The sequence below is a fragment of the Drosophila innubila genome (assembly GCF_004354385.1).
Source record: "Drosophila innubila isolate TH190305 chromosome 3R unlocalized genomic scaffold, UK_Dinn_1.0 2_E_3R, whole genome shotgun sequence".
In the NCBI taxonomy this organism is placed as follows: domain Eukaryota; kingdom Metazoa; phylum Arthropoda; class Insecta; order Diptera; family Drosophilidae; genus Drosophila; species Drosophila innubila.
In genome coordinates this window covers 6,605,475-6,626,190 of record NW_022995380.1, presented here as the reverse complement: position 1 = coordinate 6,626,190, position 20,716 = coordinate 6,605,475, and the positions used below count along the sequence as shown (strand labels likewise).

General features: G+C 35.9%; 1 protein-coding gene across 1 annotated transcript; it reads right to left on the bottom strand.

Annotated features, from left to right (window-relative positions):
• Positions 1–1,715: 1,715 nt before the first annotated feature.
• On the bottom strand, positions 1,716–19,195 carry LOC117791170. Its single transcript, XM_034630848.1, has 14 exons — positions 19,176–19,195; positions 17,810–17,900; positions 8,489–8,880; positions 8,313–8,413; positions 8,084–8,252; positions 7,089–7,456; positions 5,860–7,024; positions 4,145–4,969; positions 3,826–3,969; positions 3,586–3,766; positions 3,414–3,530; positions 3,230–3,353; positions 3,013–3,167; positions 1,716–2,945 (listed from the first exon to the last, which is right to left on the bottom strand). The coding sequence occupies exons 1-14, from the start codon at positions 19,193–19,195 to the stop codon at positions 2,721–2,723; spliced, it is 4,077 nt and encodes a 1,358-aa protein (XP_034486739.1). The 3' UTR covers positions 1,716–2,720.
• Positions 19,196–20,716: the final 1,521 nt, after the last annotated feature.

Genomic DNA, 20,716 nt, shown 5'->3' with positions numbered 1-20,716 from the left:
TATAATTTTTGCATACCCCAGATGTAATTTTAATTTTTTTTCGTTTCAGTTCAAAATTTGTATTTAATATTATAATAATTTAATTATTAATATAATTTTTAGTCTTATTTCTTTTTACTTTGCCGTCTGCATTAAGTAGTGTATTAATTAAATAAATAAACAGAATACATAAACGTATTCCAAAATGGAGAACACTTGACTTGAATATTAATTTCCCTAAAATAAGACTAAATTAACAAAAAATATAGTTTAGCTTAGAATTTGTATCTACAATATTGTAGAATCGAAACATATGTAAATAATAATTTATTGTTTTCTAGAGTGGGCTTCACATCAATATAGCTTCTCTAGTTGAAAGAAATTTAAGTTTTTTAGACGAAAACTCTTAATTTTGAGACCTAAATCTTAAATTTAAAATTTTTTTGTATGAGTGTAGTCAATTTTAAACTAACAATTATCTAAAATATTTACCTTCTTTTTGAATTTTTAAAAATGGTCACACTAACGTGCGAAAGAGGAGTCATATTTTGGATGGGTCTTTGCAAATCAATTAATAGCAAGCCCGATAAGCTTCTAGTTCCCATAAATAATAAAAGCAAATGTGCTCAATAATAAAATAAAACTCGCACTATAAAAATCAACTAATGATTTTCTTTGAATGACCCTAGGCTTTCGGTATTTTTTTGTTCCCTGCTTCGTAGAACAATAATAAAACCTAATGATTTAAGTTAATAAACAGCTCATTTGACAATATGATAAATACTCATAAACAAATGTATGTACCTGTATTGAAATTGTTGGCATTTCGGCTTATAAGCATGATAATTTCATTGTGGAATACTTAACGATATGAATGAATGCGAGTATGTCAATGATAATATGCTTCAGTGATATCAAAACTAAATAATTCCCAAAGAAATTTACAAACAGAAAAGTATGAAATGGCTTTAGTCGTTAAAAGTTTGTATACTTGTACAAATTTAGATAAATACAGTCTTCAAGTTTACAAGGATTGATGAAAAAAAAAAAATAGAATAAATTGTGCAACTACTCCACATATGTATTTAACAAATTTCAACAGGTAATGAAAATCTCATTAAAAGAAAATTAATCTCAATTTTGCTCACGGTGCCATTTTGTTTTCGAAGCGCATGAATCACAATTAATATTTAATGTGATTATGGGCATTGAATGGTATGACAATCGTTGCCTTCAAGATTGCCCCAAAATTGTACTTAAACAAATTACCAAATAATGAACCTTGATAAAAACTAAAAGAAAAAACTGAGTAAATTGTATCGAATCGAATGAAACCGAAATTCGACGAAGTCGAGTAAACATTGGGGCGTGATAAATGCACTCGATTCGGGGAATGGATCGTTGTCAGTGTCCCAAATAGTTGGCAAATAAATGATAATGTTTTGTCAGAGGGTAGCTTAAGATCGTCAAGTGACACTAAATTATTAGCAATTATCAGAGACGAACGGTTCGTAACGACTTTAAAATTGGGCATACATTTGCAGTCCAATAATCATGTTGGAAAAGAAGAGCTCTTTCAATTTATTATATGTCTCAATTTTGAGCTGGGCATGTGTGATAAGAAGCGTCAGACATACAATATTGATGGACATGCTATGATAATTGGCTTGTTTTCCATTTTGGACGATCGGGAAAGAAGGGAAGTGCCCAATACATCAAAGTTCAAATCATTAATATTTAGAAATTAATATTTTGGCTCTTTATTTATATAACTTTATTCATTCTCGTGTTTCATATCTCAATATCCATAGGGTTTTACATACATACGTACATATTTATATATGTTCAATTGGGTTTTCGCTTCAACTTTTTAAATATCTCTGCTGGTTCTTATAGTTTGAATATGTGTAATACTATAGTATAACACTTGTTTACTAATTAATTAAATTGTTGCGCAGCTTTCGAATTTATAAATAATTTTATTGTTATTCATTAAATATTTAATGCATACGAATAAATTTTTGTATTTATAGGTATATATAAATATATATATAGCACTAAGTTGCTGCAAGTAATTTATAAGCAGATTTATTTAATAATTTTTATTCAGTTATTGCATTTGCTTACAGTACATTTATTTATATTTATAATGTATATATATTTAAATATTTATATCTTTCACAAGTTGTTCAATGCTTTATTTTTGAGAGTTACTTTGAGTTTGAGTATTTTGCTGTTTTCCTGCGTGAAATACCATAAATTAAAATGCGAAATAAATAAATTAAACTACAATTTCACACGTAACTAGGCATGCACACAATAAGTTTACAAGTTATTAACTTTAACTTGACTTGAACAATTACAAATTCATTTCTCTGTATTGGATTCATCTTTTTGGTTTGAAAAGCACTACACGTTACAATTCTGAGTATTAGTTGTTAAAAAAATAAGCGGCCTAGATATATAAAAAAATAATTTATTAATTTCGAAGCAGTTTGTGAGAAAATTCGAGCAGCAAAATTATTTGAGTTAAATTTAGGAGTTAGTTAGGAGCTCTTTGATACTCATTTGACATAAATACATTATTTCATTTGTATAAATACAAATTTAAGGTCAAGTTAAATTGCATAGGTAAGTAATTAAGTAAGTTAGGATAGGTTAATAACGTTTACATATGTTTAGGGGTTTTTCCATTGGTTTTTGGTTAATTTGTTTACACCTAAGCTGCAGCTGTCAAAGCTTTAAACCAGATTGGTCACATGTGCCGTGTCCATGTTTTGTATTAAAACGTGTATGAAGGACATTTCCTTGCGCGCATTCTCCAGTATCACCTTGGGATCATCTGAAGTGCAGCGCAAGCAATTTGGCGCAAACACCATGGCCAGATTCGATGAATCCATTTTGGTGCAACTAACCACCTCCGGATTGGAGAATTGTTGCAGAAAGTGTATTAAATACGTTAGGACCTGGTAAGCATTATCAAAGATTAACGAGATTAATTTGCACATGTTGCTTTCGTTTTAGCATACTCACCAGTTGATTTATTTGAGGCAACTTATTAACTATTTCTTTGGCTTTATCGGGATCCTCAGTATTCACGCAATCCTCGTAATAATCATCGGGTATAAGCGGATCGTACAGTTCACGATACCAAAGCTTAAGTAGACTAGCAGGAGTATGGGCATCAACTACAGACAAGTAAAGCGACATTAGTATATTGCATATATCTTTCTTAGAAATTCAAACACACCCATTGTGTTCTTATAATCAGGAACATCCCAATAGTCCAAGCGATTCTTCATGCAATTGACTTCATCCAAATCGGCGGACACACGAAAAATGCCCTCTGTTTGTTTTCCATTGAGCAAAAGTACCTACAAAATATAAAATATGTTTAAAAACAAATTGTCTAGCATTAATTTTGCAACATTTACATGCTCCGATAGCGTGGTTTGTATCCAGGGCAGCTTTCGAAACGGAAATTTGTCCTTTTGCAGTTCCATCACTTCGGAAAGTGTATTGCCAAACATACTATTGTGCAGGATTTGGTGCTAAAAAAATAGATTGATTAATCAATTAATTCAAATTCAGGATGCCATCACTTACCCGCGCCTGTTCCACTTCATCCACGGTCGGTTTCTTGGCCAAACGGCGACCGCTGCTGCCAATGCGATCCAAGCGACGACAGCAAACAGTTGCATAGTGCGAAATTTGCACATGTATGGGCCATTTGCAAACCTCCATGAAGCCGGTGGCAAACGAGGGATCACGATGACGATTTACATAGCTGCAATGTTAAATTATTAAGTTGCATCTGGCCAAAAGCAAACAATTGGTTTTTCTCACTTGAGCAACGTGGGCTGAAACGTTGGCGAAGGCGGCACAAATGACAGACAAATGGCCATTAGCTCCCATCCACGAATTAACGACTCTCGCTTTGGATTCTCTGTTGTTTGTCGGCACAACTGCACATACAGCTCATCTCTTAATCTAAAAGGAAAATAGTTTATATAACTAGGTGTTAAAATTTGCACAGAATTAAGGGAAATGCATTCATAAATATTGTACGATCAAGAACTTTATCAATAGTACTAAATCTTTCACGTTTTGAAGATTAGCTTTCTTTCTTGTTACTTTTGTGTTTGTGGTATTTTTGTTTACTTACTGCTGTTGGGGAAGTGATGCGGTGATTATGTCTATGGCCACCGAGTTGAGGTTCATGCCCAAGCGCGCCTTGCGATCAGCCATGTAGATTTGCACCAGCTTAAACATATCAATGGCCTTCTTCTTGTCTGCCTTGTCACGTGATAGGGCTAACATGGGCCTACCAATCGCCTCCGCCGTCCAGCTGAGCATATCGCGCACGGAAGCCTTCTTACGAAAGATTCCCTTCGAATGAAGATTCAGATTGTCCGCAGCGAACTTCTCAATATCACATTCCTTCATGCAGGCCAGCGTTGTTGCCGGTGCACGCTCGCTGGGCGGAAAGATCTGCTGAATGGTGGGTTTAAGAGTTGGCGGTGTCAGTTTGTGATTCCCACCTCGGCTGAGACTGCTGATGACTGCCGAGTGGGCTGCATTTGCAGACGGCAACTGTTGTTGCTGCTGCTGCTGCTGTTGATTGGTATCCTCTTTGGTTAACTGACCGGCGACTAGGCGAGAGATTTGACGATTGGGCGAGGGCAACGTTTGTGATTGTTTCTGCTTGGCTGTGGACGCATCGCTGGGATCCAAATGTAACTGCTGCTGATGCGGTGGTGCCGGTGGCTGACCCAAGCCATGTCCATGACTGGCAAACGGATATGATGGCGTATTCGAATACAGCTGTTGATTATGCTGGTTGTACTGATGCCCCTGACCCACTGATGATGATGGACTGTGCGAGACGGTGTCATAGTATGAGATCTGATAGCGTGGCTTCGGTTTGGGCACTGAAGCTGGCTCCGTGTTGCCACCAATACCTTCCAGCACAGCCTCCACGTTGTCGGAACTGTAAATTGCAAACATATAATTAGCAGGGCTTTTTCAATTATAGAAATTAACATTTTCACCGTGATTAAAAAATTTAAAATTGTTTAAAAATTCACATATTATTGTTTATTATCTGAAATTTTGTCTGTTTTCATTAATATTTTCATATTTAATCATCTATTTCTCCGTTAAAAAGAGCGCATATCAATTTGTATAGCCCTTTTAAGCGGTGGTTGATCTATTCGTGGAGTCTTACATATGTAAGAAGAAGATTTTGAGTTGGTGAAGTAGACTAATAAAATAAAATTTTAATCATACAAAACGAAGATGAAAGAAAAAACTGATTATTGACAAGTTATGTTGTCGCTGTTACTGAGTTAAAGCACCGCCAATATTATCAGTTAACTAGTTGAAGTTGCACAGTATCAAAATTAAATAGCGTGAATAAATAAGGTAAATAGTGAAAAAACCAAACAAATTTGCAATTGCTAGGAGCAGAGCTTGGTTTAAAACTGTTTTAATAGAGGTCAGTCTCTATTATCAGTAAGCTTAATGTCACCCGTCTACCGCTAGAGCCAGTTAAAAATTTTAAGAAACAAATTTAACAAAAAGCTCAAAACCTGATCTCATCTTTGTATTGTTGTTCATACTGTTGCTGAAATGAAACACCGTCGGTATTTCCTGTTCAGTTCTTGCCTATTTGTTTCGCATATACAATGAAGATGCATTTATGATTTTTAAATAAAAATTAATATTAAATTATTATTTTATGAGAGAAATTAATTTATATCATTGAAATTTAAAGAAAAAATCTTTTATTTTATTTTAACATTTTTTAAACTCATTACTCTTATTTGCGACTATTTCGAATAATAAATGTGAAAATACCTATATACAGGTTATACTTACATATCCTCACGTCCTGCTGGATCGTAGGGCGGATACTGATAGGCATAGTAGGAGACGCTGTCGCCCATGTTAGCATAGTCATCGATCATGCCATAGTTGTGCTCCAAGTAACCGCCATGCGTATCGGAGCCGCCATCGGAGTCCTCATTATCCGGCTCATGGCCAGATAGCGAATGCTCTGACTGACTATCCGAGTGATAAGAATCCGAGTCGCCAGCGCCTTCTCCATCAGCGCCATAATCATAGCGATTAAAGAGCTTGGCCTGCTCGATGATGTAATGCTTGAGCGGCAGAAGATGGGGCATCTCCTGGCCACAGTTGCTGTACAATGGTGAAATGTTGCCATTATCATATTCTACATCGCTGTTGTCCGGCTGTAGATGCTGCTGATGATGATGATGCGTCTTGGAGCGTCTCGAATCACGCTTCTCGCCACCACCACTGCCACTTTGAAGTGGATAATAGCCACGTTTATCCAAACTTGAGCTGGCACTGTGTTTCAAAGAGCCCTGACCAGGAAAGTGATGAGACTGCGAACGATTTGCCGTAGAGCTATTGGACTTTTGACGCCTAGCCGCTGAATCATTCGACCCACGAGATGAGTGCGTCATCATGCCAAGATTATCGGAACAGCCGCTTGGTGAAATTGGTGCTGCCTTGACAAGTGACATGCGCTCCAGACTGAGAAGATCTGAACCACAATTGGGATCCTGTATGCGAGGTGAATGCTGAAGCTGCAGCTGCGGCGGTGGATTTGTGGCGCTGGTTTTGGCCTGACGTGAACTTTTCGTCTGCGGACTGATTGGACTCTGCGGACTGGAGTCGCTTGAGTGTTTCTTGTGGCTACTGCTGCCACTGCCGGCGGTGCTGGTGGCTGTATTACTGCCACTTGCACCGCCACCGCCACCACCACCACCGCCATTACCATGACCCTTAGCATTGGTTGTGTGACGTCGTCGAGACAGCGGAGTATTCTCCACAGACTTAAAGTACTTTTCGTGCATTGAATCATCGCTGGCCGCACCACCACCAGCACCGCCGCTGCTGCCGTTTGCCTCAGCGCTACTCTTGCGATAAGATTTGCTGTGATGTCCCGCAGCAGCAGGATTAATGGACGAGGACATAAAGCTACCGGAGCGAGCCAAGGATACCTTGTACTCGCGATCTGTAATCGAAAATTTGAATTGATTAAAAGGTGAAACGTTTGAATAAATGTATGTATAACTCACCTGCAATAGGTGCACCATAGGATTTGCCAGAAGCTGCGACACTTCCGCTGCCGCCTCCAGCCGAACGTTGTGCATTGCGTTGTTGTTGCTGCTGCTGCTGTTGTTGTTGCTGTTGTGCGTAATTGTACTGACGTTCGGCATCTGGAGAGATTTTCTTCTTCTGCGCCTGCGGCGTCTGTATCGAATGAGTGGGTGAGGCAATATCGGATGACTTGGAGGAGCAATAGCCCTGCATGTGGCTGGGCAGAAGCTGATGATCAAAGTACTTATTGCTGTCACCGACGACACTACCACCAACATAGGATGAAGAGGAGGACGAACCATGCGGTAAATTATGTGAGCTTGTGCTTTCTTGCAACATTTCAAAGCTGATTTCGAGATCGCGAGAGAGACACCAAATAAGGGTAGAAAGAGATGGAATAATTATGTGAGGTGGCTTTTTAAAGAGTAAGTGAATGTTTTTGAGCATGTGGGCGTGTAATGTAAGCCATAAAAGCGAGTGTGTATGTGTGCAAATGTGTGAGAGTGTGAAAAATATAATCCTAGCAGAAGTTAATTTCCTAAAGATTTAACTGTGTCACTAAAATACTCTTACTCATAAAAAAAAGATGTAATATAATTCATTAAAATGAAACCTTTAAGACAATATTTTACAACAAAGCTTACATTAATTACTTTCCGTTTTTAAACACTATTAAATTATGAATTGAACAATTCAATTATGCAAGAAATGTCAATTTAAAATAATGATAAATTTTACTATCAATTGAAAAAAAATTACTGTCAACTATTAAATGAACCCAAATTAATAATTTATTCTTTTTTTGAGCTATTGCGATTTCCAAAAAATAACTCCTAACTTAAGCTTTCTACAACATGAATGTAGCCATAAGCACGGCAGATTTCTAGGAAATATTACACATACGCAGCGTTGTTCAAGCGCAATACAAAACCTTAATAAAATCTTTTGCCATGATGTAATTAATTAAACTTACGCGCCGTTATCCTTGCCAGAGCGTTGTTGTTTCTGCAAAGATCCCAGACGCAGTGCATCATTCGGCAAAGGTGCACCATTGGAGGCATCATTGAAGCGACGATATCCATGAGCGCTGGACAGACTGGAATCGCTTGACTTTCCAGATTCCTTGTAGTGATTGCACGAGTCTGCAAATTAAATGTTGATGAGTCAAGAAGGAGAACAAGACTATGACGTCAGATGCTTACCTTGGGAACGTCGACAGGCATAACCCTGCTGATGTTGTTGTTGCTGTTGTTGCGGCGATTGTTGCATGTCCATGGAACGGGATGAGTCACCCGTGCCGACGCTGCAAAAGATGCCCCCAAGTGGAATATAAACAAATAAATAATGCCGAATTATAAACAGAAACACAAGTGCTTACCGAAAACTTTGTCGGCCTCGTGGACTAGAGATCATATCGGTGCTCAGTTTCTCCTCAGAGCTGGCAACTTGGCCATTGCCGCCACTTGCTCGCTGGCCACGCCCTTTTTTGTTGGCCGCTGACATGGGCGAACCTTGTTGTTGTTGTTGTAGCTGTTGCTGTGGATGTTTTTGCAGCGACGATTGCTTCTGTGGCGTTGTCTGCTCCCGTCGCTCACTGGGATCGGTATTCTGTTTGAGCGTCTGGAGTTTGGCCAGCGGAATGATATCACACTTGCTCGGCCGATGCCACACGGTCTTCTGTGTCGCCGCATTATAGTAATAGAAGCGTTGTGTATTTGTATCAAACAGTTCCCACCACTGTGATGAGTCGGTGCGCTTAATTGGCACATCCTGTAACGAGAAATGGAACCGAATCCAAACGAGCAAATCATGAGTAAATCATACCATATAAGTGGGTTTATCAACTCTCAGCCGGTCTGCATGTGTGTGTGTGTGTGTGTGGGAGGTGTTCGGAATAATTATGTGTGTTGAAATTGTCAAGTGTTTGCATTATGCGCTTACTTTAATTCGTCTAGTACAGATAATTCATGCAATTATTCATATTGGTTTATGAATACAAAGGAGATTAGAATTTATTGCCAGTTAGATATTCTCTTTAATTCTAATTAATTGACAGTTGAATCTACATTATTTATTATTTTAACGAAAGCAATATTTTTAATTATACATTGAAATACTCCAGTTTATTCCATTTAATATCTTTTCTACTGAAACTAATTTACTATTTTTTTGCTTCTTACACACTATAGAAAAGAGTTTATATATATGTTTTCTATATTATCGTACATAAATAAGTATTCTATTCAATTGTGGAAATCTTTCATGCCTCTCTAGCACAGCTTATTCCGGATTTGTCCATCTTCAAACCTTGAAAATATCACAACAAATGCATTATAATTGAAATTTGTTTCCAAACACATTAATTTTTCGCAATAATTTGATTTCTTGGGAGTTGAATGTAATTTTAAGCTATATAAATATCATATAGCACTTTCAGCATCAGCATACAGAATATAAGCATATTTGTTGGTGCACCCGTTATCTCTGGATATGGGCACGTTTGCAAGTCTCTCAAGCGATTCTCTACTTTAAAAATATCGATATTAGATTTCAACAGAAATAACGTAAATGTGCCGTCTCCCTTGCGATCTGTTTTCTGGTTTATTTACTCTTTGGACTTAAGAAATTCAGTTAAGTGTTGTTTTCACCAAAAGATACAGCAAAAGGTCTTGTCTTCGACAAAGAACATTTCAAATTAATGTAATTAAAAAGTATCTAGGTGTCAAAAGGGAAATGGGCGTAACAGACAGAAGGCGGAATCTACGACACACAGCATCAACAACCGTCCAAGTTTTCAGAGGCTATTAGAGCTAGAGCTATTGAATTTGCTAACATAGATAAAAAATTAAATATTAATTTAGTTTGAATTGGTTATATGCAGCAATACTTAATAGCTCAACACCTGGCGTAATTTAACAAATTTTCTAGTTTTTTAATATGCAGTAAATGACCAATGGCGTTATCGTGGCGATAGTTACAGCCATTAACACACAAATGTTATATTATATTATAGTGTAAAATTACTCTACAATATCTGAAATTTATTAAGAAATCTCTCAAAAGAATATCTCTTTTGTTTTGAGTTATATTTACTGTGTTCTTCCTATATGTAAAAGATTGTATTTGGCTTTACATTGAGGCGTTTCTTTGATTTTAGCTTAATCAGCAATCTGTCCCAGCAATCAGCTTCATCTTTTGGCCATAATCGTGTGTCATCATCTGTGAAAAGTGCTTGAAAAAACTCAAGTTTACTCTTGCCCGGGCTCAGTTGCAGTTGCAAGCGCGCGTGTTCTTAATTCACCAGCTAACTCGTCGCAGGCGTGTTATCTCTTTCGATTTGCCAACTACTTTTCTCTGTCTGTCACATAGCGAAGTCAGGGTTATTTTTGCGCTGACCTTGAACTTTTGCTGCAGCTGCGCCCAGGAAATTGCCCACACTCTGTGTGTTGCAGTTGTAACGGGCCGAGACAGGCCCTGACCCAGGCTGTTTTTTTCTTTCTATTTTTCTCTCTTTTAATCTGTGACATTGTTGTTGTTGTTGCTGTTAGTGTTTGTGGTCTGATAAGAGTAAAAGTAACAATACAAGCCAGTCCGCCCACCCTCTCCCACAAATGCAACTATGTACGTTGAAAGCTTTCAGCTCTGCTGCTTTTCATTTCTGGTTTTCATTTCCATTTCCATATCGAGCTTCAACTACGTAGCAAGTTGCATAATTTGTGGGCGCACCCAGAGCAGAGCGTGGATTGGGACAAGGCTGAAAGCAGCGCCATCAACATCGTTACGCTTTTTGCATTGTTGCGTCTGCTACTGACAGTCAGTCAGTCAGTCAGTCAGTCAGTCATTCATTCATTCAGTCAACCATTCAGCCATGGATGCATTCATCCATTGAGCCGGACAGTCAGATAAAGAGAGATTCCACAATAAATGTGCCTATGTGCCTATTTTCACTGCGAGGCCTCCACTTTAAATCCCCTCCTAGCCCGTTTCTTCCCCTTTAATTTGCAGCGCGTGCCACATGCTGCAGCAAAACGAAGAAGCCACATCACAAGTAACACAAACAAGAACCCTTAATTTAGCATAGCAAAGTCTGCATACTCTTTCTGAATAAATGTCGTACAAATTTTGATAAATTGCATGTCGGAATTGATTAACATTAACAATATACAAATTATTTAATAATAGTATTATAATAACGTAGATGCTAATGATGCTCTCCATTTTTATTGGTTTCTGATTGGTTGAGTTTTTCTAGTATTTGACCAATTCTTGGTTAAATCAATTAAAAACTTTTCATATTTTTTATTATTTTAGATTTAATATAAAATAATATAATAATTGGTAAGTTAAAATGTTATTTTCTCGATTTTATTTTAATTACTAAACTAAAAGAAGTAAATAAAGAAAGATATATAAGATATATAATAATAATAATCAGTAAAAGAAAAATTAAAACAAAGGTTTTACTTTTACAACAAATGTATAATACCCCCGTTTAGGTAAGAGTATAATAAATAAATATATCGACTGATGGCAATGTCTCCGTACTCTGCCTCTGACACGTCCTCATTTCGGCCTTGTGCGATATACTGAATATTTTGTAATTATGGAAAAGCAACAACAGCAATAGAAACAATGAGGCTACATCTTTATCTCATTGATGGAATTTGTGTTGCCTCCATTTATGAAAATGAAATTAGAGCAGCGCACATTGGCTAAATGTTTGAAGAAAATCTGTCAAACATAATATACATGAATTATATTTATTTATGTATAGAGCAAAAATATGAGAAACTGGCAATATTTATAATTATTAGTCATGTGATTACGAATATTCTTTTCGTCACATAAATATACATGAGTCAAAAGCCGATGAACAAGATATATATACATTTCAAGGCATACGTCTTTGATATGAGATCCTTATAGGAATTGAAAGAATTTCAACTATATTTTAAATTTTCTACGCTGAAAAATAATATTATCATTTAATTCCCATAAACATTTCAAATTTAAAACCTTAAATATCAGTTTCGAATCCACAGTACAATGTATGTATATGCTTTATTTCGTAAAGCTTCAATAAATTCAATTGTAAACTATTTTTAGAGCTGAGGTTTATGACTGAAGCATAAATAAAACTGCTCAAATTCCATTACTCCATTTGCTACCAAAAATCTATTTGCCACAAATGCGATGGCTTATGGATAAAGCTCCCATAGTCATTATAAATTCATTAAATTGGTTATTATAGATCGCATTGTTCTCTCTTGTTTCTTTTTTACATTGCTTATAGAAAAACAATTTGGCATTTAATCAGTGGAAAATATAGGTTGAACGCCGTGGCACGCACAATTCTAATCAGTGAATAGAGCTGGTTTCCTATCAGGGATGCCTATTGCCGAGGTCAGTAATGGAGTCCCCCTTCCCTCATCCCCATCATCTGAATCATGCTCAAACCAAATAACATACATTATGTGAGATAGATACATAGTAATGAAATGTTCATGAACAATTTGTTGCTGGTTTTTGTTAATGTGGATTTTCTTAAAATTATGTCATCATCTATATTAAACAATAAAAAACCAATATGCGCGTAAACCAAAAATAACTATGGGCGATAACATCTGACTGTGACAAAATTAAGAATAATCTACATATTTGAAGAAAATTGCAAATTTAATTTAAAATGTGTCATCAGTGGGGATATTTAGCTTACAAAGAATTTCATGTTTTTACAGAAAAGCTACAGTAATAAAATCCACAAGTAAATGTAAATGCAGTTTAAGGTGAATATTTAATCGGTCTCTGCCTTAACAAGAGCTACTGATAAATATGTTATAAGGACAGAATATAATTCAGAAACTATTTTTGATTTATGACTCGGTTTTTTTATTATAATTGTGTTGACTAAAAGAATTATACATAAATAATATGACACTACAAGCATTCAAAATTATGATATTTCTACTTCTAATTTTAGGTTTTAAATAAAGATTTTTATAATATTTATAATTTTCTGTTTAGTTTATTAATTTTTAGATCATTTTTTTACCTTTACTGCCTGACTGCCTTTTTAAAGGGTAACTGAAAGACGGGCACATTTAATAAAAATAATGCATCAAGAAGGGAATATTATTACTATTATTGGTTTTATTTTAATTTCCTGGAATCAAGGAATCAACAAATCGAAAGCTAAATATAGATTCAAAATTTACGAATTCCCAGTGCATCATGCAAACAATTTAATATTAAAGCCGGCCAAGCTTCCATGGAACTATTACATTATTACATACTATATAGAATGGGTTTTTTAAGACCTCATTGCCCTCATATACAGTTTCAATCTGTCGTAAGCTTTCCTCACATACGAAACCAATTCATTGATTTAGCTTAAGGAAATGGGAACTGAGAATTGGGTGCTGTTGCAATCGAATTTGAATGACAAATGACTTGTTCAATAGCATTTTGCTTTGTTTGTCATTCTTGAATTCTTTCTTCATGTGAGGAAGATTTTCTAGTGCTTTTTGCAATACTCGAGTTATGTTCATACTTTAATCATACTTAATATTTATTCAACAAGTCATTAAATTGCCTGTAACTGATTTATTACCAACTCCGAAAACTACCTCTAATAACCGAAATCCATTAACGGTATTTATACGCGTCTAATTGCCATTGTAATTACCAACAAATTTATGCACTCCATGCAACAACTAAAACAACTTCAAGAGGCAATAACCCACTTTGCAAAATACAGGAAGCTTCACCTCCCGAAAAGGCATTGTCGATAACTAAGCGATAGTAAGCAATATAAAGAAAATGTAAAAACAATTTGAAATTTTTTGACGATAGCATGGCCCCGAACCATAGACACCAAACCACCAGAGCCACCCTATCATTGGGGTACCACAGCAAAAGCCTTTCAACGTCGCCGGCTTTGTTGGCCGTTGGATCGCCTGGCGGACGCACGTAAACATTAACGTCGCCTCCTTCTCCCCGTCTGCAAGTTTTGTAACACTAAACGAGCGTGTGGGCAACTTTTCTGTCTTGCTTTTTTGTTTCTTTCTTAACCGGAAGTTTTACAAAGGCAAATGAGCAAAAAGTATGAAAAAGCAGCACACCAACGAACATTTGAGGGGAAGTTAGCAAAGAGTTACAATAAAAAGTTTTAATACAATTTAATCCACTAAAATATACAATGAAATACCCTGCAGGTGAATAATTAATTTCAATGTAATGCCTAAAGGTTTATTGAATAATTCAAAGGCTTGTGCTTGAATAAATCGACAATAAATGTGATAAACTTATGTGTTTTAAAAGTATCATAGATAGAATTATGCACATATCCTGCAACCAGTTATCCATTATTTTTAATAAACGAAATGCCTTGTGACAATTGCAGTACAGGGTATAACATGCTGCGCATAAATTTCAAATCACGTACAATGAACGCAGCAGTTGTTGTTGTCTTTGTCTTCATAGTTGTTGTTGTTGCCGGTGACACCAAAAAAGAGCAGCAGCAGAAGCACGAAGAACAAAGTAAAAGAAGCGCAACGACGACGTCATTATTAAAACAAAAAACTGCGAGGGCAAAAAAAAACATAAAAGAAATTTGTTGCTAATTTAAAGCGCGTTTGCAAGTGGGTGTCCCAAGAGAGACTGGATGGTGCGAGGGTTAGAGGGGAGACAGAGAGAGAGAGAGAGAGAGAGAGAGAGAGATTACTCCTTTTGTTGTACTGCCTTTGCACGTTTTACTGCATAAAATGAATAGATTATGTAGTGCAGCTAAAAGGATTCCTCATTCACTTCCTCATAGCAACTTGACAACAACTGTAACGACATCTGCGTCGGCGCCGACTGCTGCGTCACTGCTGCTGCCTCTGCTGCAGTTGAATTTAGGGCATGTGTTAGGGCTATGCTCTCCCTAGTTGGAATCAGGGAGGGAATATTCGTTTTTACCTAATGGTCTGTAACGGAGAGTATGGAATGAATATAAACTCACACTCAATTTCAAGTTGGAAATTATTGATTCTTAGTTTTAGCATGCATTTTTTTAGCATGTACTCAGTATTGCTGCAATCAGTTGATGATAAATTAAGACAATATGTGGATAAAATGGCAACGACTTTGAAAAATCAAAAAAAGGCTTTGATCAAATTAAAAAAAAGCTTACAGAACCCCGAAAACCTAAATATAGCTAAGAAAAATCGTGCTTACATGTATTTTACTTGAGTACTTGAGTTAGGAAAATCCGTAACTATGTATGTATGTATTAAGTTAATTAAAAATTCATTTAACTTTATCGAACATACTGTTTTATATAAATATCACGGATTAATCTTTAAATCAATCAACTAAATTTACGGAGTATTAAGTCTGCGACCTGTTCAAGTGTCAATTTGTTTGACGCTCACTTCCTGCAGAGCCACGCGGTCACTCAACAGGGGGAGAGTGTGTTAAGTGTAGGCGATGAGTCAAAAGAGAGCGAGAGTGACAAAAACCGAAATGGCTGGCAGGCACAAACCACACACACACACACGTACACTGGCACCGGCAACTTAAACACGCACTGCTCACAGACATGCACACATACACGATCGCATTCAAAGAGAGTGCATAAAGAAGGCTTCACTGTGGAACTGCTTGACGTTACATATGTACGTATGTACATACCTACATAAAAAGGGGTCGCAATAAATCACCGCGTAAAATGGACAATAACACCCAAGTCGAGCTAATTCAAGCAATTCAAGCAAGCGCCGTGTTTTTCATGCTCTGGGCATGCCAACCTTTTCATTAAGGACACTCACATGCACATACATATGTACATACATTGGCACACACGCAAACATCGAAACGAGGACGCAGTCGAGGACACTGCAGGGCAGCAACAAAATCAATGAAATTTTCACTACTTCCGTTACCTCGAACAGAAAAAGCAACAAAGCAATGCAGAGGCAAAGCATGCACTGAGCTTATGAATATAAAGGAGCTTTTGTTAGGATGCAGCGTGAGCTGGCGTTGACTCTGTTTGTCTTTGAGCTTTTCCTAGCCAGTCGTTAAGGCGTCAAAAGTTATTAGTCTGCGACACCTTTTGGTCTTGCCGCATTAGCCCAACATGCCACATGCGACGAGGAGAATGGACAAAACAGTCAAAGGAACTGTGCACACAACTGGCAGCAGTCTCATGTATATAAATGTACTTACATACAAACATATTTGCTCAGAAAGCAAAAGTTGTGTTTATAGGAAAAACATGGAAATTATTTAGAGCACTCTATTTTACTTTTGTCCAGATTTTAAGCAGATTTTTAAAGTTTTTTTTAGATTAAGGCAAGTCAGCATTTTTAAAAATCCCATTGCAGAAATGCATGACAATGTTATTGATTAATCTATACATAAATACTCGTACTTTCAATTAACAACATTTATTGCCCATTTGTAAGTTTCATTTAATGAAAATTGAATGCTATTTATAAATTAACGTATTAATTAACGTATTTATATTTGCCATTAATCTATTTTATAGACCCATGCCCTATGACAAGCCTAACAAATGTTACGCAAAAATTCCACAATTTTTTTTAATACAATTAATTAACATTGTTCACGCCATTGATGAACTGGGTCAAACAATTTGCCATATATTCGTATGTAGACATGTTGTATATTTTGTTGTAAAATTTGCAAAACAAGTGACCCATGTCAATTAGGCAGAAGACAACACTAAGTACTTCAATGCCGAATGTTAAATACCCTTGTTGAATTATTAATTATTACGATTCGACAAGCATTCTTAAAGTTGCAGTTGCAAATCAAATGGTTTGTTGGAACTATTAAATTATAATACATATAGAAGTCCGATTAAACTAGAAATTTGATATCTTTAAAAATTTTAATATATTTTATACAAGCCCTTAATAACTTTTGTTGATATTTGTGATCATACGTGTATAACAATTGACCAGCTAGTCGTGTAATTGCTTTGACAAAGACAAAAATTTACATATTTTATTATGCTCTAAAAAACAATATACAATTCTGTATCTTGTTTTTTATATTCGTTTATGATATATGTTGGGTTCTTCTATTTTTACGAATTATAATAAAATGCAATTTGTTTTCCTTTGACAGATTTAAATATTTTATTTCAAAAATATAACATTTTTTTTCTTATTTTTTTTAGTTTATTAATGATTTTTATGCTTCATGGAGTAAGAAAAAATCAACCATTAAAAAAATATATTAAAAAAAAAATGAATCCATATATGATTTTTATTTTAAGACCGTTTCTTGATTTGCTGAATGATATTTTTTGTTTTTGTCAATATTATTACTTAACGAACTGTATGTACCCTACAAAGGGTATAATAAACACGATGAATCGAATAGGTTCATTAGCCTTTATATTATCAATTGCGACATTTGGAAATTAACGTTCGAGTGTTAATATACTGTTAATCAAGAGTGTTTTAAAAAAATAACAATTCATTTATTTGTTTTTAAATAATTATATGCTATGAAAAATGATTATTTTTATCTTAAAAATCACTGCAAAATATTTAAGATTAGCAAAAGAAATTTTGTAAACTTTTGATTTGGTCAAACCACTTTGTTGACTAACTGTATGTGTGCATAATATGCATATGGCTGAGTAAATAAATAGTTTATTTTAATATCGAAAACTGTTCAAACTTACTTCGGGTGGATCCCAGACGCACTCGCCAGTTGTTAGATTGGCGTACATATGCTCCTTGGTGCGCGGCTCGATAATTTCCACCCATTCTATTCTGTAAGTCAAATGAGAGAGATATATAGTCAGCAATAGAGAAAGACTAAGAGAACTCAACATAAATAAAGATATTAAAATGCTAGATGCGAGTGCTGCTATTTTAAAGTTAAAAGGCATCTTTGGAATGCAGCACACGCACTGTACAAAACTACACCCAACAACACATTTTGTGGGAGCACCAAGAAAAAACAGCAAAAACAACAACAACAACAATACAATAACAGCAACAACAACAACAACAGACACAGCATTAGCTTAAAGAACTTAAAGAATTGGCGCACAAGCAAACGAATTTCATTCAATGTTTCATTCATTCATTAATGCACAACCACACAGCCAAAAAGCTGCAAAAAAAAAAACGCCCAAAAAAAAATACCACCCACAAAAATACAAAAATACCACCCAAATTGCCTAGTGCGTGAGTTGTCGCCCTCCTTAGGTATGTATGTATGTATGGATTTGTGTGAGTAGTTGGTTTTCCCCCATTAATTGCATGTTTTGGGCTTTTCTCTTAACACACACACACACATACACATACATATATATATTTGAATATATTTGTCAAACATTTTCCGGTTTTTCCTTATTTGAAGTTGCAGTTCAGAACGCTGTCCTTACACACACACGCGCTCATCCATATGTATGTACGCATGCCACATCCAGAGAACGGGCGCGTTCTCTCGTTCTCTCGCTCTCTCTCTATTTTCGTATGAGTATATGAAGGGTCGCAGGGGCCAAACAAAAACGACGCTTGTTGCCGCGCCTTGGAAGAAAATCGATTTTGCAGACAGTTGCAAAAACACCAAAATGCATAAATTTGCGAGCCAACTAGAATTTAATTAAGCTATAGATTTAAATGCATTAAACAGGAACAGGAGCAATACAACCCATACGCACACACTCACGCATACGGCGCTCACTCACACACACGCACATACATAGACAGCTGCGAGTTGCGTTGTCTTCATGGGGCTCGCCTTAAAGGGGAGGGGCTCCTGCTCCACTCTCTCTACTCAATTGCATTGCTTACAAATTTTCGCACTTCCCGCCCCCCCACACACACACACATACAATCAGACAGTCGTATGCTCTGTTTCAACGCAATCTCTTAAGCAAAACAAATTACAATGCGCCTTGTTGTTGTTTTTGTTGTTGCTATTTTAGTTGATGGTTTTTTTCTTAACAAATTGTATACACATTTCAAAATTTTGCTTAGTTTGCTGTGTTTGTTGTTATTGTTTCCAGTGCTGGTATAGAGTGTAACGGCACACACCTTTCACAACTTGAACTCATTTTTTCTACGCTTTATTACGCTGGCCGCTTTGGCTGTCGTCGGTCGCTGTCTCCTTTTGCTATTTCTGCAGCTGCTGCTTCTTCTTGTCTTCTTCACATGCACCCCACTAAACTCGCGCACAACACAAACACACGAACTACTTTATATATTCCACTACTACGACTACACTTATATTTTCCGATTCGGGGCTGGCAGCGAAATGCAATTTTTCTTTTACAATTGATTTTTCTCCCACTCACACTCCTTTTCACTTTGCTTTTGCCACAGACGCGTGGTCAATACTTTCACATTTATGATATAATTTACAGGCCATATTTTCGCTTTGCTTTCCGCTTGCACAAATGCATTTTCTTTTTAATTATTTATGTGCTCGTGTTTATAATTAAAAAATAATTCATCCGCCTTGCATTCACACGCCGCCGACGCTGTTAACAAACTGTAAACGTCAGCTGTTCCCGATTGAGAAGACAATCGATTAGCATATTAAATCGAATAACATTTCCAATCGATGTTAGCTTTTAACTAACAGCAGTCATCAGCTGTTTCGTTTGTTAACAGCAGTTAAGTCACCGATAACCCAAAAATCCTTGCCATTTTTTTATCTTCGAATTCATACAGATTAAACAAAATCTTGTATTGTTAATATTGGCTTATCAAAGCTTGATATTGATTTGCATTGATTATATCATGAATAATTAAAAGTCGCAACCGATTGCTTTGATTTAAGAGCACTGTTGCCAACTTTTAAAAGGCAAAATTAGCTGTTTCTCGCTGGAGAACATCCGAAAATAGCTGAAATTAAAACGCAAAATAGCTAAAATACTAGTCAACATTTTAGCATCATCCCCCCAACAAATTATAAAAAACGTTTAAAAAAATTAAGCTGCGCGCGATTACAGATGCGTGAGGAGTAAATTGATAATGAGGAGTACATAGTCGATAAAAAATACTGAATCAGTATTATTAAGAACGCTATTGGTCACGTGCGGCCACACTGGTAAATGGTAAATTTTAAGTAGCTCAAAATTCAATATGCTATAAAAATTTAATAAATAATTAATTTGATCAAACTTTAAAGATTGAAATTAGATAAAATTAAGGAAAATATGTTAATGAAGGTTTGAAGCTCGTCACCCCAAGGGGAGAAAAGTTACAAATTTAATTCTAAAAAAAATATCAAAAACCGCACAAATTACTAACAAAAACTCTGCAAAAATTTAAAAAGTTATAGCTTCAAAATTTAGAAATGTTAAAAAAATAAAATTTTTACATTGTATCCAAAAGGGTACATGTTGGCAGATCTGAAAATTTCGCAGGCTGGCAGCTCTTTGGCTCTTAAGAAGCCGCACCAAAGCTCGTTTTTGTTCAATTTCAATAAGATGAATAAATTAAATTTCGAAATTAAATGGCGGGAACTTTAATAATAAACCTATCCCCTACATTATGATAGGGAATAAAGTCAAATTTGCCGATAGGCAATTGTGTTTTAGTGAAGTGTTCATATTGGCTCGCATATTAGA